This window comes from Diadema antillarum, unplaced genomic scaffold (assembly GCF_040938485.1).
Source record: "Diadema antillarum isolate AM-2024a unplaced genomic scaffold, OU_Dant_1.0 seq00001508_RagTag, whole genome shotgun sequence".
Taxonomy (NCBI): Eukaryota; Metazoa; Echinodermata; class Echinoidea; order Diadematoida; family Diadematidae; genus Diadema; species Diadema antillarum.
The window spans coordinates 462,419-486,219 of NW_027272242.1; the positions used below are offsets into that span (position 1 = coordinate 462,419).

At 38.4% G+C, this 23,801-nt stretch overlaps 2 protein-coding genes across 2 annotated transcripts in view; one reads left to right on the top strand and one right to left on the bottom strand.

Annotated features, from left to right (window-relative positions):
- Nucleotides 1-9: 9 nt before the first annotated feature.
- On the bottom strand, nt 10-22,261 carry LOC139710209 (katanin p60 ATPase-containing subunit A-like 2). The gene is made up of 14 exons (XM_071622143.1): nt 22,138-22,261; nt 19,083-19,250; nt 17,798-17,867; nt 17,300-17,330; nt 16,450-16,621; nt 11,840-12,037; nt 10,347-10,523; nt 8,759-8,941; nt 7,937-8,034; nt 6,866-6,973; nt 6,192-6,357; nt 5,566-5,668; nt 3,604-3,648; nt 10-146 (listed from the first exon to the last, which is right to left on the bottom strand). The coding sequence occupies exons 1-14, from the start codon at nt 22,192-22,194 to the stop codon at nt 10-12; spliced, it is 1,713 nt and encodes a 570-aa protein (XP_071478244.1). The 5' UTR covers nt 22,195-22,261.
- Nucleotides 22,262-22,747: 486 nt separating this feature from the next.
- LOC139710195 (E3 SUMO-protein ligase PIAS2-like) overlaps nt 22,748-23,801 on the top strand; it is a 48,401-nt gene continuing 47,347 nt past the window's right edge. Inside the window, exon 1 of the mRNA XM_071622127.1 lies at nt 22,748-22,819. Within this exon, the coding sequence (XP_071478228.1) occupies nt 22,748-22,819 (72 nt within the window). The remainder of the gene's footprint in view (nt 22,820-23,801) is intronic.

Below are 23,801 nucleotides of genomic sequence, written 5' to 3' on the forward strand. Positions count from 1 at the left end.
CACGTCTGGCTACACCGACTCATACTCCTTCTGCCACTGGAGGTACTTGTCCTTGAGGAGTTTTGCCGAGGGCTTAGTGTGGGCCAGGGCGGAGTCCACGTCATCCGTGGTGATGGGGTCCAGCTTCAGCTCCGGCATGGTGTCTTCTGCAAATCAAAACAGGGGAGAATGAGCTTTGCACTTCATCCAGAAATCCACAAGGACTTTCAAAGCAGGCCAAGTGACTCAACTCCAATATCAAGATGCACTGCAGCTAGCATGAAATACTAGAGTTTTTCTTCTTTTTTAATTGGAATACTAACATTAGCCTCTTCTACTTTCTCCTGTTTTCTTCTTTCCACTTACAAGTAATTTGCATCATTCAATTCTAAAGTGTCAATATTCTTTTCTATTTTGATTCAGACAAATACATCTAAGTTTTGTTATCAAAAGAGAACAAAATTTATGAGCAACTATGATGTTGATGTAACTAACAAATTTGCACAAAATATCAACATACTTTAGGTTGGTACTATATCGTTGCTAATCACAATCAATTAATCTTCTTTCATTTTGTTTGTATTTCTCATGAGAATGGGTTGATGAAAGTAAAGCTTCTGCATAGGAATATTATTGGTTGGAGTCATATTCAAAATCCTACATTTTACATTTTCACAATCTCATTTTGATTAGATTGTCATCAGCTTGTGGATAAATCATTTTGGCCACATGACTTCAAAGAATAAACTTTGGTGAATGCAAGATTTTGAGATAGGGTTTGAGGTCTTGTGTGCAATGAAATTCTTCTTATGCCACAGTGCATCTGCTATTGTTTAGATATTACAAAATCAAGGTCAACCCTTTTACCATTTAAAAACAAACATGAAGTTGATTTTTCAGATTGCACAAACGAGCACTCTGAGTCATTATTCACATCACGAATTTTCACACCTATCTAATGGATTAGAAGAAGAAGATGACGATGATGATGACTTCAGACCAATTTTTTTCAAGTGATTGTGTGTAAGATGCTGCAGTGCCGTGCAGTAGAAGTGAATGTCAATACTTCCAATCTTGTAAACCTGCTGTTTACATCAGCAATGCTTACTGTTCAGCTGATGTTTTGGTGAAGATATACATGTATTCATCCAACGCTCGATGATGATTTACAGTGTATGAAAGAGTCAAGTGAATAATTAAAGCATGTGTGTGAACACCTACTCTGAGAATTTTAATGCAACAGTGTCAGCATAGATGCATGCACTTGAAGTACGAAAGGATAACAGTTTGAAAACAAATGTCCAAAATGAGTTATGACAGAGTCAACCACTGCAATTATCTTGGTTAAGTCACAGAAAGTTATCACATGTATAATATCCTTGCTTGTCTGTAGGACATCTACTAAATACTTAAAAGTCATTTTCAGAACCTAAGTGATGCGGTAAGTGCACAGGAACCTCCAGTTACAAAGATGGGTGATCTATACTTAATACTGTAGTTTCACTTCAGCATACAGATATGTCATCTTTTTTAATATTGGAAAAAAAAAATCTCAGCCAAATCATATCCTAATCTTATCCTAATCTTTTATGATCGTCACCTACACATGTCCTTGCTCTTCAAATAATTTATCATGAAACCAATCAGAGATAGTCTATGTCATGACTCTTCATTGCACCAACTCATCAAGAAAAAATAGGTGATTTCAAGCTTATTTTGTATCCTGCTTTTAAAGTTTATATTCTTGAAATGTCAGTTCATAAAGCAAAACTTACTGTTGGCCAAGAAAAAATAACAATATACCAGCATTTCACTGCCTCTGTTGAATAATTGAAATGATTATCTCTTTGCATAGACAGATAATTCTTTCAGAAACATAACACCGTTTTGATCTGCTTCTGAGCCTCATCAGTGTTAGATATTAAAATGGTGGTTCAAAGAGCGGGTGAGTGAACAAGAGAAAGAATGTGAGAGTAGTGAGGATGATGAGCATGTAAGCTGGTAGCACTAATTCCAACTAGTAATTGAGGAAAGCTGTAATGGATACTGGAGTAGGATTATGTTACATAAGTAGGATGATTTGCTGACGGTGTTGGTGAAATAGTACCTCATGTTGTGCTCTACCCATCATAATGTCACACATGACAATGAAACTCTTTGTGATATAATACAAATTTCTTCTGTACAATATAATGTGCACTAACAACTAAGTAATGCTATAATGGATACTGAAGTAGGGTTAATAAGTTACATACATTCATACATACAATGTTGTAGGATAACTTGTGGACATAGTGTAGGTGAGACAGTGCTTCATGTTGTGCTCTAACCACTATGATTAATATCGCATCTTCCATTCGAACTCTTTGTGATATGACAACAATCTTCTTTGCAATAGAGTCTGCATACTGGGTACAATATCTAAGTATAGACACAAAGTAAAGACCTAAAGAACTTTTAGTGACTCATTTTCTAAATGCTAATGTAGAGAATAATTAATTATGAAATATTTCAAACCTCACTGTCAAATGAAGGAGAGCAAGTATTACAACAATGCAAACATTGTTAATGTAAGATAAAACTGCACTGGATATCAAACTACATCTAAGTGCTGAACAGGTTAGAGAACTGTCAAAACTGTTGGTTAGATTGATATTACATAGTACCTACTAAATATTAGATAAGGACTTGTAGATGAGTCACTGGCATATTACATGACTGTTTGGTTTGGAGAGAGAGGGTACATCGTGATGCGATGATTTAGAAGCAGAAGCCTGCTGCTAGCTGACTGATATGCTATGGAAATGAATAGCGATGCTGAGTGCATACGTGTGCCATCAAAATGCAATGTACATTTACTGCACATCTTAAAAACACATTGTCTATGATTGCTAACAACACTGATTTTTACAAACTTTCCCCTTTCTAGCCACTATAAAGATGTGATTATAAAGCCAGTGATTAGAATGAATTCCTTCTACATGAAATTCACAAATAACACAAATGCACATCTTTTCTTGAAATTAGAAAAACATTTATCGTCTTCACTTTGCCGACAGAATTACCAGCTTTTTTTCCCCTCTCGCTAAGCTTACTGCTCATTGTATTAACATTTGCAAAGGTCATCTCCAAAGTACACAAGGGATATAATTGATGTGTCTCCTACACAGCCAATTCTTATTCAACAGGCTAGTATTTCCAATGTGCATTTCTATAAGCTTCATATAAATTCAGTCTGTAAAAGGAATTACATCGTATTTGGGATATTGATTGGCCATCACAGCAAAAGGTTCTTTCATATTTTTTTTCTTGTTCAGGAATACAGAATCAGATTTTCTTGACTGATATTAATATCTGTAAGAAGGAGATGACAGATCTAATGGTCAAACACTACCAACAGGCAAATCATCACATATTCACTTTCAAATGAGACAGGAGCAACTGGTCTAGAAACACTTTGAGGAGGTTACTAAAAAAAAAGAAGTTGCAAAAACCTGCCTCTTTGCTGAGAGTGAATGCAACTAGTGTAGTGAACGTGAGTGTCGACACGCGTACTGCAACTATGTGTTAACATGCATGTCCAGGGCCATGCACACATTGCCAGTCATGTGTGCATTTACTTACTGTGCCAAATAATGTTAGGGTCTCCCTCTGTGGATTTGTTTGTTGCTATTGTAGAGCCATGCAAAGTAAAACTTGTTAATGTCTAAGCACATAAAAGCATGTGACAGGAGTATACATTTCTGCATTAGTGAACCTCATGTAAATTAACCAAGAGCAATCATGCCATATACTCCACAAGATGCCAATAATGAAGATGGTTTGCAGTTGATAGAAGATATGATTATAGATACAAATGCAATTGTACAGATATGACACCAGAGGCATATCATAATCACAAAAAGGCCCAGCACCGTAATCATTTCAATACCCTCCGCCACTGAGGATTTTTGCTCTAGTAAATCCCACATAAGACCGACACTACTTGGATGATTTGAAAACTTCTGCGTTGCCAAATTTGAGATTAATGTTCACTGATATGCCTAAGAGATTAACTCATTGCCTCTTATTCCTGACCTAACTGGTGTATACTGCACTAATCATCAAAACATTGTGCCACACATGTATACAGTTTATTAACTGGTAATCCTACATCCCAAAAGTACACCTTGCACAACACCAAGTCGGAAAATTACTCGAGTAATTGAATAAGCAGTAAAATTTTGGGATTGACTAGTATTTTTGATCCTGTCATAGCCAGATCTGTCCTATAGTGATAAATCAAGTTGCCTAGTCAGCAAACTTTATGCTGTGCTGTCAAAATGTTCTAACATTACTGCAGAAATCTTAAGATATCAGAACTTCACCTTTGATTTTCCAAATATATTCAAACTTCCAAACAAGCAAGGGTTGCCCTATTATACATTATCCTTGAACCCAGCTCACTCACATTGTTACAATATGCTTACCTGCAGTAGTTTTATTGCTTTCTAAGTATGTTGCACTCGCGTATTGTGTGCTGGAAATAAATGTCACTGAACTAAACTGAACCGAACTGAAATTTGGCCTATGTTACATGACCTTACAAACCAAAGACTGCATTTTAACTTTGTTTGGTCACTGTGCTATACATTGCCCAACATACTCGTATCTGTGTAGGTGGCCAACTTGGTATTGATTATCTGCTCATTCAAATTTCACACTATTTGAGGTTATCTATTTACTGCAGATGTAAACCAAAACAAATTGTCAATAGACTCCCTCACAAATGAGACATAGCAATGGAGTAATAAATTCAAACAAGAAAGTCAACCAGAAAATAGCACATATGAATTCATCCACATGATACACGTAAGAAAATGATCCCGTACTTCCCATTCATGATACAGTTAGATGGAAATTATTAATCTTTAGATATCATACAGGTCTGCAGTGATGAAATGCAAAAATGGCCAAAAATTTGTACCTTTCTCTGATAAATTTGCTGTATGATAATGAAAACATAAAAACATTCACGAAACATCTGCATGCAAAATGACAGCTCATTTGACATTTGTTGAAAAATTACGAGCAACAAAAGATTCTCAAGAGTATCAGTCTTATCATAACATTCAAATCAATGCTGCTGGCACGCATGCTTAAGATTTAAATGACTATGGTTGAAGGTGTATTGGATATTGATCTCTACTTCCCATCAAGACCTTTACTGAAGCAACAAACACTGCCTGGGAAAGCATAAACTCAACCAAATATGTACAAGTTCAACTCAAATATGTATAAGTTGTATTGCACCAATACTCACTGTAAAGAAAGCTCAAACATTATGACATGATTATACTTATCAAAAAGAAGTTTGACCAAACTCATATGCCTTGTCACATTAGCAGTTTTCAGCCACAAATGAAGAATAGAACAGCTAGAACTGGCAATGACATAACTCTTCGCACAGAATGTGGAGTATGACAGATCACATACCCTTTCCACAGGCGCTTTTAATATCCAATATCTACATAATATCAGTGTCAAATACTGCAAAGAGCCCTACCACAGCCCTGAAACGTATGGAGGGAAAAAATGATTACTCACCTGATGAAGTAGATTCAAGTATGTCAAAGATCTTCCTCACTGGCCTCATGGCAGCCTCCTTGCACACAAGCCTCAAGTCTGATCCAGAGTAACCCTCCGTTACCTGGACAAAGGAGCAAGTTTTATGTAAAATAGAGCATCTCAAGCAAAACCAAATAAACAAACAAACAAACAAACAAACAAAGAATAAAACAAAACACCCAGAAAACAAAACCAAAAACACACAATTAAAACAAAATGCCTGTAGAAGTTTTGGGTTGGAAATGTTGTTTTGCACTGCTGATCCTCAACCCCCCCCCCCCCAAAAAAAAAAAAAAAAAGAGAAAGAAGAAATTTGGGAGGAACCAAGCACAAGAGATATCTTTTATCAGGATGGACTGAATGATAAAGGAAAGGCAGGCATCAGAGGTGACCATACAGAAAAGATGAAATAGAAATATATACATGGCTTTTCTTGAAGAAAGCACGTTGACTACAGTACGATAAAGAAGAGGACATGGAAAGTATTCATCCCACAGTATCTACCGTCCACATTCATGAATTATTGGGAAGTGTTGTTACGGCTAAGTCCACCCCTAAAGTGCCCTCAATAATCCCATTCCCAACATTCATGGATTTCTCCTCACCTCAGAGAGATAGTCATAGTTGATATTCGTCTCTATTGATAAGGCACAGTCTGGGTTGAGGGTCTTGGGCAGGTAGTACTCAATCATAGCCTTCCTTGCTGCCTGGGTGGGCAGGTCCACCAGTATCCTCTTCTCCAGCCTTCTCAGCATGGCATGATCCAGCTCCCTGGTGGAGGCAATGAATTCAATTTTTAACTGTATCAGACATCTGAGCAATATGATTTTTACATTCTATTGCCCCACTCTGACAAGCATAATGATATTGTAGGCAGAAGAACTGTTTATTGCCCGTTGACAAAAGTCAATAGGATTTTGTATGTAAAACAGTGGGCAATAATTGCAGTATTCATCTTTGTCTCGTCTGTTACACTTCTTACTTGCGTGAACTCTGGCTACACGCACACAAACTCTTGCTACAAATGCAAGTAGGACATGCTGGTAAGCTGCCCTATACTGAGTAGTCTACTCCACATCATAAGTAAGATTGCACTGATCAATCTGTATAACAATAGGCCAGGTGATTGGAAAGAACCAGCCTGGGATTTGAACCTGTAACCTGCTGCTTAACAAACAGTAGGACTACATTTCGTGACCTGTGCTCAAATTTAGCACGTCATTTAGGTGCACTAAGGAGATGCCTACAACACAACATAAGGCGAGGGCAGAAAGCTCACCATGGAAGATTGGAAGCTGCCAGCAAGAAGACCAAGTCGTCCGTCTTAGCAAGTCCATCCATCTGGACGAGAAGCTCGGTCTTCATTCTCCTGCTTCCCTCATGTTCACTGCAAAGAATGACCAAAAGGGAGAGGAAATCTGTAAAACTCTACATACTACAAAACACATGATTCATACTCTTGAAAATGTCAAATTGCTGTCATGTTGCTCTTCCCTTCTAACTTTATTTTTTTGTTAATATCAACCAAACCTCTCTTCTCCATTTTCTTAACTGTTTGTTTTTATTCATTTTTTTTTTAGGGGGAAAGTTACATGTCAACCATTTTCACCTTGAATTTTGCAAGTGGAAACTTTCACCTTTCCCTTTGCACAAGAAGTAGCATACTGTATCTGGTAGGGAGAATGTAGAAGGTGATGTCCCTTTACATGGGTAGGAGAGTCTAATTACATTTAATGATCACATTTCACCTTTCACATAGAGCAAAGTAAAGCCCTCTGAAATGGAAGCAAAACACTCATACTGATGGCAAGTGTGCAAAACTCCACCCTCAATGTCGCCCACTAGTCACGGGTGGCAAATAAGTGTCAATTAGTCATCGACACCCTTTGTGATGCAGTGTTACTGTGAGGAAGCACTCATGACATACATGCAATGCTGTCTTGTGTGCAAGTCATAGCCAAAAGCTATCCACATAGTTTAATGCGCAATAAATGTTAAGGACAGTCTAAAAATTCAGCTGATGGCATAATATGTCTTTTCACGTTCACAACTTCTTTTGAAACTTCAAAACATTAGTGACATTTCAGGTCATCAATGTAAAGTGATAACTGGCGCCACTGTCAAAAGGGTCATCTTTCGTTCAGCTTTTCATGTTGTCATTTGACTCACACAAGGACATTCCTAAAACTCATCAGAATTCACTAAAAACAGGATGGGAGAAAGAGTATGAATATCAACACAAGATTATACTAACACAGAAATGCTGGAAACATAATGACTCCTGAAATCATACACAACATAAATTCTACATGATAACGGTGAAAAAGACATATTTTGTCGGCAAACTCACTTTCCTCCTCCCATCATGCCCCTCTGTCCCATCACAGACTCGATCTCATCAAGGAAGATGGTGGATGGTGCATGGAATCTGGCAAGCTCAAATAATACCTGTTATTCAAAACATTACCACATCACAAATATTACTTCATGATGTTATAAATATGCTGATTGTCACGAGTCTACTTGCTGTCTGTACATCAATCTAAACTAGACTGTTGTAAATACAATTCTAGAAAAAAACAATGCGTACAATGAATACAACATCTACATATGCATCACTGTTCTTCCTATAGTCCATTACCAAACATTTCCATTTACTTTTCTCATTACACACTACATCAGAAGCTTGATGGTGCATTCCTATATGTGCATGAGTTAAAATGATAAAATTTCACAGAGAAAAATCAAAGAGAAGAATGAATGAATAAATAAACAAGCAGCTCTAACCTATTAAGTTATTTTTCATGGTTAGTGAACTGATTTCTTGGCTATAGATAAGACTTAACAAAACATGGTTGATGAATCATACAAACTTTAACATGCAGGGTATCAGACATCAATATACAAATTGAAGCACCATCATATGGCTTTATGTAATTTCTAAGGACATATATCTTTGCTTTATGAAAATGAAAATGGTAGCCTTGGCATAATATGCAGAAGTAAATAAAACATCTTGGCCTTAATCCAGTCAATATCCACCATTCATGACTTCACATTTGATATTCTTGTGCAATTTTCAGCAAACCTTTTCACACAATGGGGCTCTTGCCTTATGAGACCCCCCCCCCCCCAATTCCTCCTAAAACTTTTGAACAGATCCATCCCTTACCCTAACAAGCTTCTCAGAATCCCCCCTCCACTTGCTGACTATGCTGGATGCCGAGATGTTGAAGAAGGTGGTGTTGCACTCGGTGGCCACGGCCTTGGCGAGGAGGGTCTTCCCCGTGCCCGGTGGACCGTAGAGTAGGAGGCCCTTCCACGGCGACAAGATGCCTGTGAACAGCTGTGGATACTGTGTAGGATCACAGGGAAGTCATAATGTATGATACCAAACATTACATCACATTGCCTTGCTCAGTCAAACTACTGATTTTATCATTTTTCTGCCACAGAAGACACTGCCAACCAGGTGTTTTGCGTCAAAAATGAAAGCTGGCCAGAACAGTTTCTATCATCAATTAATCACTACAAATGAACAATATCGGTAAATCTAGTCAACTGGACTTACTTGTAATTTGGAGTAGCAACGTTTCGCGTCCACTCCGGGACGCTTCATCAGGCCGACTGATCTTTGGCGGCAATTGGTTGTTGACCCGTAACAGGGTCGGAGAATTTCGGAAAGCGCCGAGGAATCTTCTGAACCGCCGGGTTGTAGGCTCCGGCTAGGTCGTGTCTCAGGCCCCCTCCTCGGTTCAGGGGGGTGTTTCATCAACGAGTTCGTCGGAGGTTTTCACCGACAAATTTGAAAAGCTACTGAAATCCTTGCGTCTGATTGGCTGATTGCAAATTTGTCGGTGAAAACCTCCGACGAACTCGTTGATGAAACGCCCCCCAGGGATGGCTCCTCCCTTTCAACGTAGATGGAATCTTTGACTCCCCTCTCGAACCACCGTGCCTACGCGATCTAAGACACAACCTAGCCGGAGCCTACAACCCGGCGGTTCGGATGATTCCTCGGCGCTTTACGAAATTCTCCGACCCTGTTACGGGTCAACAACCAATTGCCGCCAAAGATCAGTCGGCCAGGGGGGCGTTTCATCAACGAGTTCGTCGGAGTTTTCACCGACAAATTTGCTATCAGCCAATCAGACCAAGGATTTCAGTAGCTTTTGACAGTTGTCAGTATAAATCCTTGCGTCAGATTGGCTGATAGCAAATTCGTCGGTGAAAACTCCGACGAACTCGTTGATGAAACGCCCCCCTGATGAAGCGTCCCGGAGTGGACGCGAAACGTCGCTACTCCAAATTACAAGTAAGTCCAGTTGACTAGATTTACCGATATTGTTCATGTGATACTTTACTTGGATGACTGAGAACATTAACAGACAAATCACTACAAATGTTGTTTTTTTTTCAATTGTTTTTATTGTTTTGTTTTGTTGTTGTTTTTTTGAAGTGACTGAGGGAGCTGCACTCATCAACTCCAAACTCAAATTTGAAAGAGAATCTGAAAACATTGTTATTGTCATTGTTGGCATTCTGGCATATATGTTGCATCCTGTGTGAAGTACACTGACCAGTGCATAGTTGAAATTACTCAATGTAGGAGACAATACTATTACTTACTGTATACCATTAGTCCGATATTTACAATTGACAGGCTTAGAAAAGTCAAATTATTTGAATTTTTTCTTTGCCACATCTTTTATGCACAATATCAATGACAGCATTAATTGTGCTATCCATGCACAGCATACCTTAATTGGATAAACTACAGCCTCCTTGACAAGTCGTTTGGCAGCATCAAGTCCTATGATGTCATCCCACCTGACGTCCGGGTTGTGTAGGTAGATGTCTTTGCTGATGCTTTGTGCCAGCTCTCGCCACTCTAATGAGTACCCAGCATAGCCTCCGAGAGGTTTTAGTAATCTATCCTGTGTACATCAACCAAAGATGGCAAGTATGAAAATACATGTTTCTCACAGAGCAAGCATCACAGGGTGTACACACAATCAAGTCTCATAATACAGAAGAACGAACCAAAAAGATTACAAGATTTCAAGGCATGTACTCCTTGAACTCTTTGTGTGCCATGTTTGCAGACCCAACTCAGTCGGCGGCGTGCCAACTTCACATATTTTGATCAATCGCACAACTATGCATATACAAAATTGTTTTGAATACTGGCCATTTGCAAAAAAGATAGCCATAGCTTTGTCATGAATTTACATAACAGCAAAGTTTGCAATTTTCTTTACAATTATACATTATTGTATTTCTAGCATAAATGCTGCTATAAAAAGATACATGGCTTTAAAAACAGAATTGTTTCCAAAAGCGCTCATGCATTGCAGTCTCAGAATAATGTGGCACACAGAGGGTTTACATCATGGCATACAAAGATGACTAAATGTGATGTTTAGTCAAAAGAAGGGAGAGAGATATCTTGACTACGAGTGTTGATTGCACGTGAAACCTGAAAGTGAAATAGACAGTAAAACATCAACACAAGGTGAGGGGATTCTTGACCCCTATAACCCCCAGGTCATAAGTTTCTTCTGTGCATTTTTATTGCTGACAAACATTTGAATAAGACTTGCCTAGATACAAACAACCAAAGAACTACTGAAGTTTCTCACAAACTTACAAGGAAAAACTGGAATACTAGTAATCAATGGGTATTATATACCTCATGTGATGAATCCTCAATTCACACTGTTTGAAGTTGGAGGCATGAAGTTAACAATTGCCTCCAGCCCAAGAGTATTTAAACTATCAAATAGCACTAAACCACCCTCTGTTGGTTTGTAGCAGTACGGATGTAATGTACTGTTAGACATTGGCTTCCAATGTCCGATGCAATCACAGTGCAAATGTCTGTGGGAGCACACATGACTACTATTTTTGACAATGTTATAGTGTGTGGATAGGCTAGCGCGAAGAAAAGATATGGACTACTATCAACAATGCCCTGAAAAGTAGTTCATATCTGTAATGTACTAGTGACCTGTGAAAACAATATTGTCAAAAATGTGGCACACTTTGAGTGCTGATATTGTTTTGTTTGCTTATAATATGTGATGTTAATCCGGAGGAGCACAATGGCTAAACGATTGATGTACTAAGTGGATCTAATCAAAACAGGCACATTCATAGTGACAACCCCCCCCCCCCCCAAAAAAAAAAAAAAAAAAAAAAAAAAATGAGAGATTCAGAATAGATTACAAGAAATAAGAGTATGTCAACTTACTGATGGGTCTTGGTCACCCATGTACTCCTGTGTGGCTCCCTTGATGGCGTTATTCAGCATGGCCCGCATGTCGATGATCGGGCCACGCTTTGGGGGCAGTTTGCCCCCCGTGGCACCACCGTCCTGGCTCTTGTTGACCATAGAACCAGAGACGGTCAAGTCTGACAGAGGGTCTGTGTGACCATTAACCTGGGGTGTCTGATTATGAGATCATGGAGAAAAAGGATTTTAGACACGACTTTGGCAAGTGAATAGCCAAACTACCATGGTAGAAAAATAAACATATACATATACAATACATATATCATGTAAATATGTAAGTTTGAACATGTCACTTTTTTAAGTCCTATGGCAGTATTGATGATAGGATAAAATGCATTGTAGACTCAGTGTGTCCTCATTCAACCTAAATTGCCCATTTCTAAGTGTGCATTGTTTTCTCATTACATAATTATCTCTACCTATATATTGCACTATACTTTCTAATTTGTACTTTTGCTCAAATTGTAAAACAATATGAATTGACAAATGTATACTTTGCATTATCTTTTGTTTAATGGAAATAAACTATAATTACATTGATTTGAAATGAGCACTTAAAATTTGGATGTGAGTGGGATGTCAAATCTGCGTAAAGTACATACATGCCTGCAGTAGCATGAAGATTTTACCCCCCCCCCCCAAAAAAAAAAAAAAAAGTTGTATTTTGAATATGCACTGTATAGCTTTAGAGTATCATATCAGTGCAATTTTCATACAAGAAGAAAGCTACTAGCTGGTAATTGTAGTCAGCATAATTGATGAATCTACCTGGTATCTCTATTTTTGTGTCATCTCTAATGTTGGGGCCACCTTCTAAGAGGCATACCGCGCACACAAATTGTGCATCAAATTATCCTCAATCAGTTTCATCATGCAGTATGGAAGGAGATTGACTTTCTTTCACTTGAGCACAATCTCAAGTAAATCTGCTCATCTCTTTGGCATGGCTGATAAAACCAAATTGGAAGAAGCTGGATATGTCTGTGTTTAAAAATGCATAGAACCTATACCCCACCCCCCCCAAAAAAAAAAATCGAAGGCATGATCATTTAGCATATGAATCATTACTGGCTGAAACAGAATGCACATGGGATGCATATGAGGCGTGGATGTCAAACGAGACTGAAGGTAAACAAAGAATCATAAATCCACACAGAGCGCACTGGATAGAAATGAGACTGAAAAGTCTGAGAATCTGTATTCAGTGGCGGATCCAGAGGGGGGCGCATCCCGCGCAAGCCTCCCCCTTTATTTTTCATTAAAAACAAAAGAAATAAAAAGAAAAAATGAAAAAACTAGATATATCGCTACAGCTACTGATATGCCTCCGCCATAATGCATGGTTCTCCTAATAGGTCTATAGTACAATGTCTTGACAATGTGTGATGACAGTTTCACACAATTGGCAAAATATTAAAATGACAGGTTTGACACAAATGTGCTGAATGTTCACTTTCCTAGAACTAGGTTCAATTGGATGAATGATTAAAATGTCAGAGTGCAGGTATTTGGGGAACTGATGATTTTTACTTGACTTTTGACCCTTTTATAAGTTTATGCATTGAGTAATTTTCAAGGTATTGAGAAAAAGTATAATTTCAGTATCAAATGGGAAAATAGCATTATCTAAACCTGGCCTTTGACCTTTGACCTCACAGTTCCAAAGAGAATCACTGTTAGGCTGAACATGCATAAATATGTAAGTTTCATGATGATACCTTGAGTTACTTTTGAGATATGGAGGAAAAAGTGCAATTTAGCACTTTCACTTGACCTTTTACCTTTTGACCTTTGACCTTTTGGCAAGAAACTTCCTCAAAAATATATATGGGGTAATACATGCCATACATCAAGTTTTAAGAAAAAACCTTCCAGCATATTGCATTTTCAGGAAAGTAGTGACATTTTGAGGAGTTGACCTTGACCTTTGACCCCATGACCTTTGACCCATGACCCCCAACTTCCCTAGATAATCACTGCCCATCGGTACAAGCATATATACTATAAAGTTCCATGAAGATACCTTGAACCATTTGCGAGATATGGAGAAAAACATGAAATTTCAATTTTTTTTTCATAAAATAACCTGCGACCTTTGACCTTTGACCCTGTGACCCTAAAATCCACACAAAGTATTATCCCCCAAGGATATACCCTCATACCAAGTTTGATATAAAACCACCACACGGTTCTTAAGATATCGACAAAAACAAAACCAGACGGACGGACGGACGGACGGACAGACGGACGACCCGAAAACATAATGCCTCCGGCCACTTCGTTGCGGAGGCATAAAAAACTAGAAATGTCGCTATGGCGACTGGTATGCCTCCGCCATAATGCATGATTCTCCTAATAGGTCTATAGTACATGTGGACAATGTGTGATTACATTTTCACAAAATTGGCAAAATATTAAAATGACATGATTGTCACAAATGTATTGAATGTTTACCTTCCTTGACCTATGTTTAATTGGATGAATAGGAGAGCATGTATTTGGGGATTTAAGAACTTTAACTTGACATTGACCATTTCATAAGTTTATGCACTGAGTAATTTTCAAGGTATGGAGAAAAAGCGCAATTTCTGTATTGAACAGTAAATTGTTATCATTTTCATCTGGCCTTTGATTTATAAGAGAATCACTGTCAGGCAGAACATACATAAATTCAGCATGTACTAGGTTTCAAGATAACTTGAGCCACTTCCGAGATATGGAGAAAGAAGTAAGTTCAGCACTTTCACTTGATCTTTGACCTTTTGACCTTTGACGTTCTTGGCAAAAAAAAAAAATCCCAGAGAATCTCTATTGGGTTATACATGCATACATTGAGTTTAAAAAAAAAATCCTGCTGGCATTGCATAAATATAAGGAAAATAGTAAAATTTTGAAGTATTGCCCTTGACCTTTGACCCCTGACCTTTGACCCCATGAACCCTAAATTCCCTAGATAACCACTGCCAGTCAGTAGATGCATATATACTATGTTCCATGAAGATACCTTGAACAATTTCCAAGATACAGAGAAAAAAGTGAAATTTTAACATTTTGCTTGACCTTTTGACCTCTGACCTTTTGACCTCATGACCCCAAACTTTCACCAGAGAATCTTAATTGGGTAGTACATGTATACACTAAGTTTCAAGAAAATATCTTCAGGCATTGCATAGATATGGGGGAAATAGTAAAATTTTAAGCATTTGACCTTGACCTTTTGACCTTTGACCTTGAGCATGTGCACCCAAAAGTTGATAGGCACAACTTCACCCCCTAATACACATACATGCCAAGTTTCATTAGGATACCTCAAAAGGTTTTGGTAGTTACCCTGTCCACAAAATTCATTACGGACGGACGGAAGGACGGACGGACGGACGGAAAGACGGACGGACGGACGGAAAGACGGACGGACGGACGGACGGACAACCCGAAAACATAATGCCTCCGGCACCACTTCGTGGCGGAGGCATAAAAAACGGAAGTGGCACGAGAAATATTAGTCCCCCCCTCTCTCCCCCCCCCCCCCCCCCCCCCCCCCCCCCCTGGATCCACCCCTGGTAGTTGATGCTAGGGTTAGTTAGGGTTAATTCTAAGTTTAGTTAATTCTAGTTAATGCTAGGGTTAATTACATTGATTTGAAATGAGCACTTAAAATTTGGATGTGAGTGGGATGTCAAATCTGCGTAAAGTACATACATGCCTGCAGTAGCATGAAGATTTTACCCCCCTCCCCCCCAAAAAAAAGAAAAAAGTTGTATTTTGAATATGCACTGTATAGCTTTAGAGTATCATATCAGTGCAATTTTCATACAAGAAGAAAGCTACTAGCTGGTAATTGTAGTCAGCGTAATTGATGAATCTACCTGGTATCTCTATTTTTGTGTCATCTCTAATGTTGGGGCCACCTTCTAAGAGGCATACCGCGCACACAAATTGTGCATCAAATTATCCTCAATCAGTTTCATCATGCAGTATGGAAGGAGATTGACTTTCTTTCACTTGAGCACAATCTCAAGTAAATCTGCTCATCTCTTTGGCATGGCTGATAAAACCAAATTGGAAGAAGCTGGATATGTCTGTGTTTAAAAATGCATAGAACCTATACCCCACCCCCCCCCAAAAAAAAAATCGAAGGCATAATCATTTAGCATATGAATCATTACTGGCTGAAACAGAATGCACATGGGATGCATATGAGGCGTGGATGTCAAACGAGACTGAAGGTAAACAAAGAATCATAAATCCACACAGAGCGCACTGGATAGAAATGAGACTGAAAAGTCTGAGAATCTGTATTCAGTGGCGGATCCAGAGGGGGGCGCATCCGAAGCAAGCCTCCCCCTTTATTTTTCGTTAAAAATAAAAGAAATAAAAAGAAAAAATGAAATAAAACCCGGAAGTGGCACAAGAAATATAAGTCCCTCCACCTCCCCCCACCCCCCCCCCCCCTTTACAGAATTCCTGGATCCGCCCCTGGTATTGTTGCAGGGGAGGCATACTCGAGCCCTACACCATGACAGTATCGTCTTTGACAAACTTATGTATCCTGAGCGAAGGGTCCTGACCTGCTTGTTGCCCTCTGTGCTCTTCCTGCTCCCATTGCCAGACTGCCTCCGCTGGGCTACGGAGCTTGAGTTGGGTCTCCTCCGCCCACCAGTGTTTGCTGAGGAGCTCCCCGAGTAGTCGGGGGCGTGAGGTATTCTGGGTAATGTCGGAGTGCTGCTTGACCTGGAATTACTGCAGTTACATGATACAAGATGGAATAATGTAATATTGGCATTGCATTATCAAAATACAGCTAATCTCATAATAAATACCTGTATAGTTTTAAATAAAACTTACTTAAATAATGGTCATTAAGAAAAGAAATACCCCCCCCCAAAAAAAAAAAAAAAACACCCAAAAATACAAAAAAAAAAAAACACCCAAAAATACAAAAAAAAAAAAAAAAAGGCTGAGAGATATATTATAGTCTTATCATATTTGCAGTCATAAATATTCACTCTGTCAGCATGTGCTATGTTTCTAAAATCAAAAATATATATATTATACAGTATATCATATACATAATATAACTGATAATAGCTATTTTCAGTACATGATGACACAAGACACAAAACCTTCCACAGATCTTAGAAATTTTATTCTACTCCAATCATTCAATGAAAAATATACATTGTATGTACTGCAATTCATGGGTATAAATTCCATCGATATCCTTTAATGAGCGCAGCAAATCAGAACACATGTAAGTCGATATTTCTACTTTTATATCAAAGTCACATTTGTCTGACATCCCTGCAGAATATTTTCACCACCTACATTTCAAACATCATTTTTTTCTTTGCACTAAATGCTCCTTAAGTATATATTACTGGTTTGATTTACAGGCAATAGTTGGATGATATTACTCACCTCTTATTCTTGGCATTCTTGTGATTGACAGCTGTTGAAAAAGGGAAAAAATGAAAAAAGGGTAAATCACTAGATTCCCAAATGCAGGATAAGCATGCATATGTGGAGTAATGCTCAGAGATATAAGTTGTGTGCCACTGTGTGTGTGTGCGTGTGTGTCATTTCTTATCTCAAGATATCCCAGAAACTCATTACGTTGCATTGTTAGTTTCAAGTCAATTAAGCAAATAGATTGTCAATTTGCATGAAAAGTCAAAGGTAGAATAAATATCTTCTGTTCAGAGCATTATATTCGAGCATTTATTTCAGATAATGACTACTAGTGCAACTTTTAAGGAGAGAAAATTTCATTGGATACATAAGGCATGCAATAGAACGTACTGACTAACAAATATGTCAGGGAAATTGACTAAAAGCCCTCAGCAAAAATTTTGAGATGAGGGGAAATTGTACATTCCATTCACATGAATTGCAAATGACACTACTACCTGTACTCACCTTCTGCTGATAATTTTTTGGTCACCTTGGGATATTTCTGGAATTTGACGTAATAATAACTCTCATATTCCTGAAAATAGGAAGGAAACAAACACAAGAAAAACAGTTTGAGGACCAGTAAGGTACCTTTTCTCAGTCTGTCTCAACTACTACGCTCATAATTACATATCACGCCACAAATCAACATTTGTCAACCATAGTGAGATTACCATCAAGGCTGATTCCTTGAGTATTGAGTTGGATAACACATCCTACAACATACAAGATGCTTTTCTATAATTCAACAGCATCGACATTTGAGCTCATTCCTCCAGCACAACCTCATATCTCACTCTACTCGGATATTCCCAGCCATAGCAGTTTCTGAACATTAATTTCCATGTTATTCTCCTATGAGAAATATGAACTGGAATAAGTGTTTATTTTCTTTTTTGGCTGAGTGTATCATTTCTGATTCCATGATTCCAAATCATAGGCCATCGACAATTTAGAGTTCTTTTCCAAAAGGTGATAAATCCAAATTTCATAAAAATGGACTTTTTCACAGACACATTTTCAGTAAAGCCACACAGTAAACTCTTAAAAGAGTTGAACTTCTTGTGAGAAAATGGAGAAATCAGGCAATGGAAAATAAGTTTTGTTCAAAAAGGTGTAAATTTACTTCTGCTTTATTCCAAGAGGTGTTTAAATCCAGCTGGAGCCAATCAGAAAACCATGCGCATGCCTGACTGCGCTATAACCTCAAAGGCCAGAATGGCTACCCCACCTAGCTGTAAAGCTTCTCACATGACCCGCATATTACTTGATTATGTGGTGTGAAATGTTTTATTTCTATGCATACAAATTCTTTGGAGAAATGGAGGAAACATGAGAATGTGTAGAGACAACAAATCATCTCATAAAAATACATGACATGTGAAGTCACAGAAACTAGTCACTAAAACATTTATGCGTTGTACATCACCCTGCTACGATTTTTGTTCTGAAAGGTGCTAAACTTACAAGGTCTCACAAATGATTAATTCTTTTAAATTAAAAAATCCCTGCAAACACATAGATTTTTTCTAACGAACATTCCTTTCTCGCATTATAGGTTACTCGTATGGGACATAAAGTCATTGCATGAAAACCCTTAGAATCATGCGGAATAAAAATCTGGGGGTTTTGCCTTAGTACCATCAAAATTGGATTTAGTACCTTTTGAAGAGGAACTCTTCTCATATATTTCATACATCTAAAAATAAAAAAATAAAAAATGAAAAATAAAAATCTTGCAAATCCTTACCATGAGAATTGTCTCCAGATCAACATTGTCACAAACTTCAAACTTGTTAAAACACAAGTTGCTCTCGGCCTCCAGCGCCTTTGCAGATTCAGAGTAGCCTTCTTCCAACAAGTGATGCAGAACAAGAATGAGCAGATTCTTCTTCCTCTGCTCAGACTTCTGTTCCTCCTAGAGTGTGAATACAATCAAGAAAAAGCTCACCCTTTTGTCATTATGAAAGTCACTAAACTATATTTTAGCTAACATCAATACTTGACAGTGATGATATAAGAGGGGCACTACACAAACTATACTATTGTCACTCTCTCTTCGCTCTTCCCCTACACTACCAACACCATGTCACACAACCTACAACATACATGTATATCTTCCAAATCTATCCTGGATGGCAGCAGTCACTTTGATCTTACTTGATGTCATACGAGTACTGACAATGTTTGATTTATAATGCAGTAAAACAGACAACAAGAATAACTGTGGTACTTTCTGGATGTGTAAGGATGTACAGTCTCCAACATTACTGGTAACAGTACTTGAAACCCACTGTAATAAACTGCATCTACAGCTGTAAGCATAATGTTTGTGTATAGATTGCACTACACAGACAAACACTATATAATGTACTAGCATAGCACAGATCCCTTTACACACATGCAGTGATCCATGTATGTATGATGTGCTTATCATTATCCCCCTTCATTTTTCACTCACAAGTAGCAAGTGCTGTTGAAGATGGCTCATAGCAACTGCAAGAGCAAATAAGTATTCATGCACACATAATGCATAGAATTGTGCATGCTCCAGGAATTTCATTTCTCCACTGGCATCTTTCAACTTCCCATACTTACATTGTATCTGTATCGATTTTTAGCTCCTGGGTAATTTGAGAAATACCATACCCTCTTATTTGACTATACTTTAGTTTCAGATTGTGTAGGCAGCATATACTGAATTTTGCAAAGAGTGAGTTGTTGTGAGCAATGACATGAAAGCTGACATTAATATCAATGTTTCCTGAAAACTGGTTTGGTTCAAATTTACGTGAGTGAGCAGGAAAAGCTATTCAGTATTTTATTAGCTGTTGGTGCTATTTCGTCGTGCAGAAATTGAGATATCTACATAGATACTAAAATGCATATGTACATTAATTAGCAATGACCTAACTTGCCTATCCACAGTGACTGCAATTATTCATCCAGAGCAGGTTGTCCAGGCAATTCAGTATGCTACTATTATATATAAAAAAATGTGACTAAAGCTGCATTCATACGCAGGAATTAATGGTTTTTGCATCATGATGCAAAACTTGAGTTTATTTGCCACTGTTCACACACGCTGCACAGAACATTGTGAGTTTCAATAATAACATCAGCAGTGACTAAAACTTGACCCCAAGCTTCAAAGTATGTGGACCTAATGTGGTGCGTTGCATTGTAGTATAAAAAAACCTTTCTATCAAGAGTTTATCTTTGCATACCATTAACACACACTGCTCTCAGCAAAACACTGTGATGTTTCCCACAAAAGAAAAAAGGAATCATGTGGGATTGCATTTTGCATCATGATGCAGATCGCGATAATTGAAACTTCTTCGTGCCAACATACAATTTTGTAATCACACACACAAATCTAGACCTAACTGGTTTTGCAATGCGATGCAAGACTCAAAGTTCAATTTCATGTAATCAAAACAAAGTATTAATGTCAATTAAGCAATTTTAATTCAGGTTTGTGTGAATGGCACTAAGCAGACCCTATTTGGAAAGTTTGGAAGTCAAACAAGTTCTACAACTTTTATTGTGATTAATCTACTTAGATTTGTGTCACCCAGCAGTTGTACCCGAATCAAAAGCTAACCCATTTCAAATTTACACCACTACAGTTGAAGCCCAGTGCTAATGTCAAATCCACACCACCGCTGTTGAAACCTATGTAGGCCTACACATTAACGTTTACTATTATACAATACCATAAAAGATTCTAGCTATCCAATTGGTTGATTGCTCATCATGTGACATGCAGACGTACCATGGCATGCTGTCACTGTTGAGCTGTACAACTTTGAGTAGATCTATGTGAATACTGGATAGCACACAGCTGACATGGCATCAACAAAATATCCACTGACTCTAGTGTTAAACTCATGATCAACTCGTCATAGTAAATAGGGATAGTTTACGATCCATTGCACACACCTGATGTCGCGATAAACAAACCTTTGCCACACGCACTCAATCAGTTATAAGCACGCATTCAGTCACTCATTACTGTCGACAACTTCAACCAATTGGTTTGGCACTAACGTTAGACTGACTGAGTCTGTGCATGCCACTCGTTCGCCTTTCATTGACAATGATTAAATGAAAGGCTGGCTTCATCATAATAAAAATGATTGCCATTCTGTCCAAAATGGGTTGTTTTGAAGTGTTGTAGTAAACCAGTGACAATGTTATTGCGACGTAACGTATGGTCTTGACTGTCGCAGTGGAACAAGATTAGGTCAAAGATAGTGCGCACTCTAGCCTCTATTTCATGCTTTATTATAATTATTTCAATGAGGCAAAGCCGAGTTGAATAGTGTGTCTCATCTCGATGCAAAAAAAAAAAAAAAATGTAGATTCTACCCTATTCTTCTAAATGTAGTTTGTACCAACACACTCGACTCATCATGATCATTTACCATCTCCCTCGCTCACAAACAGTATTAATTACTAAGTATTTGTAGCATTTTGAACAGTAAACCTCCACCAGTAGACGCATACCACTTTACCAGTATGGCCCTAGCCCTCATCTCATCCTGCATCTAACGTTAGGCCTAATCCTCGTATTTAAAGGCCTAAGGTAGACCCTATAAGTTAAATTGTATAAAATTTAAAAAGAATACCGGCGCACATACCTCGCCTCGCCTAGCGCCTCGCTCGCTCGCGCATCTCTTTCGCTTCGGCGATAAGCATAACGTTACTTTTTCAGGTCTCGCGATATACTTGCGAGCAACACAAACAGGACTCTTAATCATTGCCTCTTCACTTCTTCCTTGATTGCTTTGGAAACTTACCGCCTCTCTTACTTGACTAGAAGTCTTAATAGCTGCATAACTTAATGATTCCATCATAAAAGGATGATTCTCGTCGTATTTAATGATAAATAATTGTTCATGGTTGTATCATCTCTCGCGTCCCCCGTTGCTTGGTTTGTGAATGTTTCACAGACGAACTTTGAGAGATCGATATGCTGTTATGATACGTATATATAATCAAATGTCATGGCCTATAATAAAATATAAAAAGTTGCAATATTTTATTTATTGAGGATAAAAAAAATGCAATTTGACAGAAAACTGTAAATTTACAAATTTAAATAATATTCATCGACTTAAAATGTGACAGTCTTGTACGAGGGGAGATGGGAATTTCACACGCATGCGCACTGTCGTATAAACTGAACTGCACCATTGACATTGCATCGGCGATCGTGGACGATCGCTCCGCTCTCCACTCCAAAACGTTAACCCGCCGCCGCCGTACACTGAACAACGGCATCTGCGTCGCACAACACGGACACAGGGCCTTACTTTGTACACACTCTCTTTTATACACACTACACAGCTACGTACGTACGTACATACCCACATACAGGCAGTGATCCGTATATTCTGTATAGGGGTAATGTGTTATCATTCTCTGTCTTGTAGTATGGCGAGTGAAGTAGAGAGAATGGCGGACTACGATGATTTAAAGGTATGTATTCGTATTTACACCCAAATTCAATAATAGGGTAACCATTCAAGCGATTAATTTTGTCGAATTAAGTTAAGGTAGAGGATCTATATCGTACTTCAACAGTAATTTTGTGTGAGAAAGGAGGCATCCTGGGTGAAAAAATAACTCACTGGACTGCAGAGTGAAGTGGTGGTAGGCCCTCTCTGCTCTGCACTGGACATGGTATGCTGGAGTAACGATTAGAGAGGAGAGTGGTGGTACATAGTAAGTTTACGTAGTAAGTACCGGTAGGGGTTGTAGTGCAGGATAACAAACCTAAAGATCCAGTCAAAGCCCCTGGCCCAGCATCCGCCCAGCCAGGCAGCTTAGTTGTGTAGAAAATTCTTACTTCTTACCCCGCATCCTGTCTGGGATATTGTACATTGTAGTAGATTTATGGATGCAGCGGTCCAGGCAGGACTAACGACATACTGTACGGTTCTAAACACAAGTTTGAAGCTCCCTGGGCCCTGGCCTGGGTGCAGGAAAGGAAGTGACCACACTACGTACAGTCAGTGTACTGTCACGAGTTAACTGCGAAACACAGCATGAACGCGAGTATGACAGAACATGTGTCTCCATCAGGCATATTGTACATGCATACGCATGAATTTTGGATTCTGCATGCACTCACCAATGTCTATTGCAATTAATTTCATTATTCATGGCTGCAGTTGCATCGTAATGACATTATAGAGAAGCTGAAACATGTGAGAAAATAATTCTGTAACCCACAATGTTTTTTGGTTTTTTTTAGCGCTGTACGCTGCATTACCAATAATTTGGTGACAGTAATTACCTCCGCCAATGGAGGAGGTTATGTTTTCAGTACTGTTGGTTTGTTTGTTTGTCTGTGTGCAAAATAACTCAAAAAGTTGTTCACAGATTTGGATGAAACTTGCAGGAGAGGTTGAGAATGACACAAAGAACAGATGATTAAATTTTGGTAGTGATTGGGAAA

Excerpts from the sequence above, each read along its gene's own strand:
- LOC139710209 (XM_071622143.1), bottom strand. The coding sequence starts at position 22,194 with ATGATGGAATCATTAAGTTATGCAGCTATTAAGACTTCTAGTCAAGTA. Across the intron at positions 8,035-8,758 it reads ATTCTGAGAAGCTTGTTAGG|GTATTATTTGAGCTTGCCAG; the intron begins GTAAGGGATGGA and ends TTTGAATAACAG. Across the intron at positions 6,974-7,936 it reads GGCATGATGGGAGGAGGAAA|TGAACATGAGGGAAGCAGGA; the intron begins GTGAGTTTGCCG and ends CATTCTTTGCAG.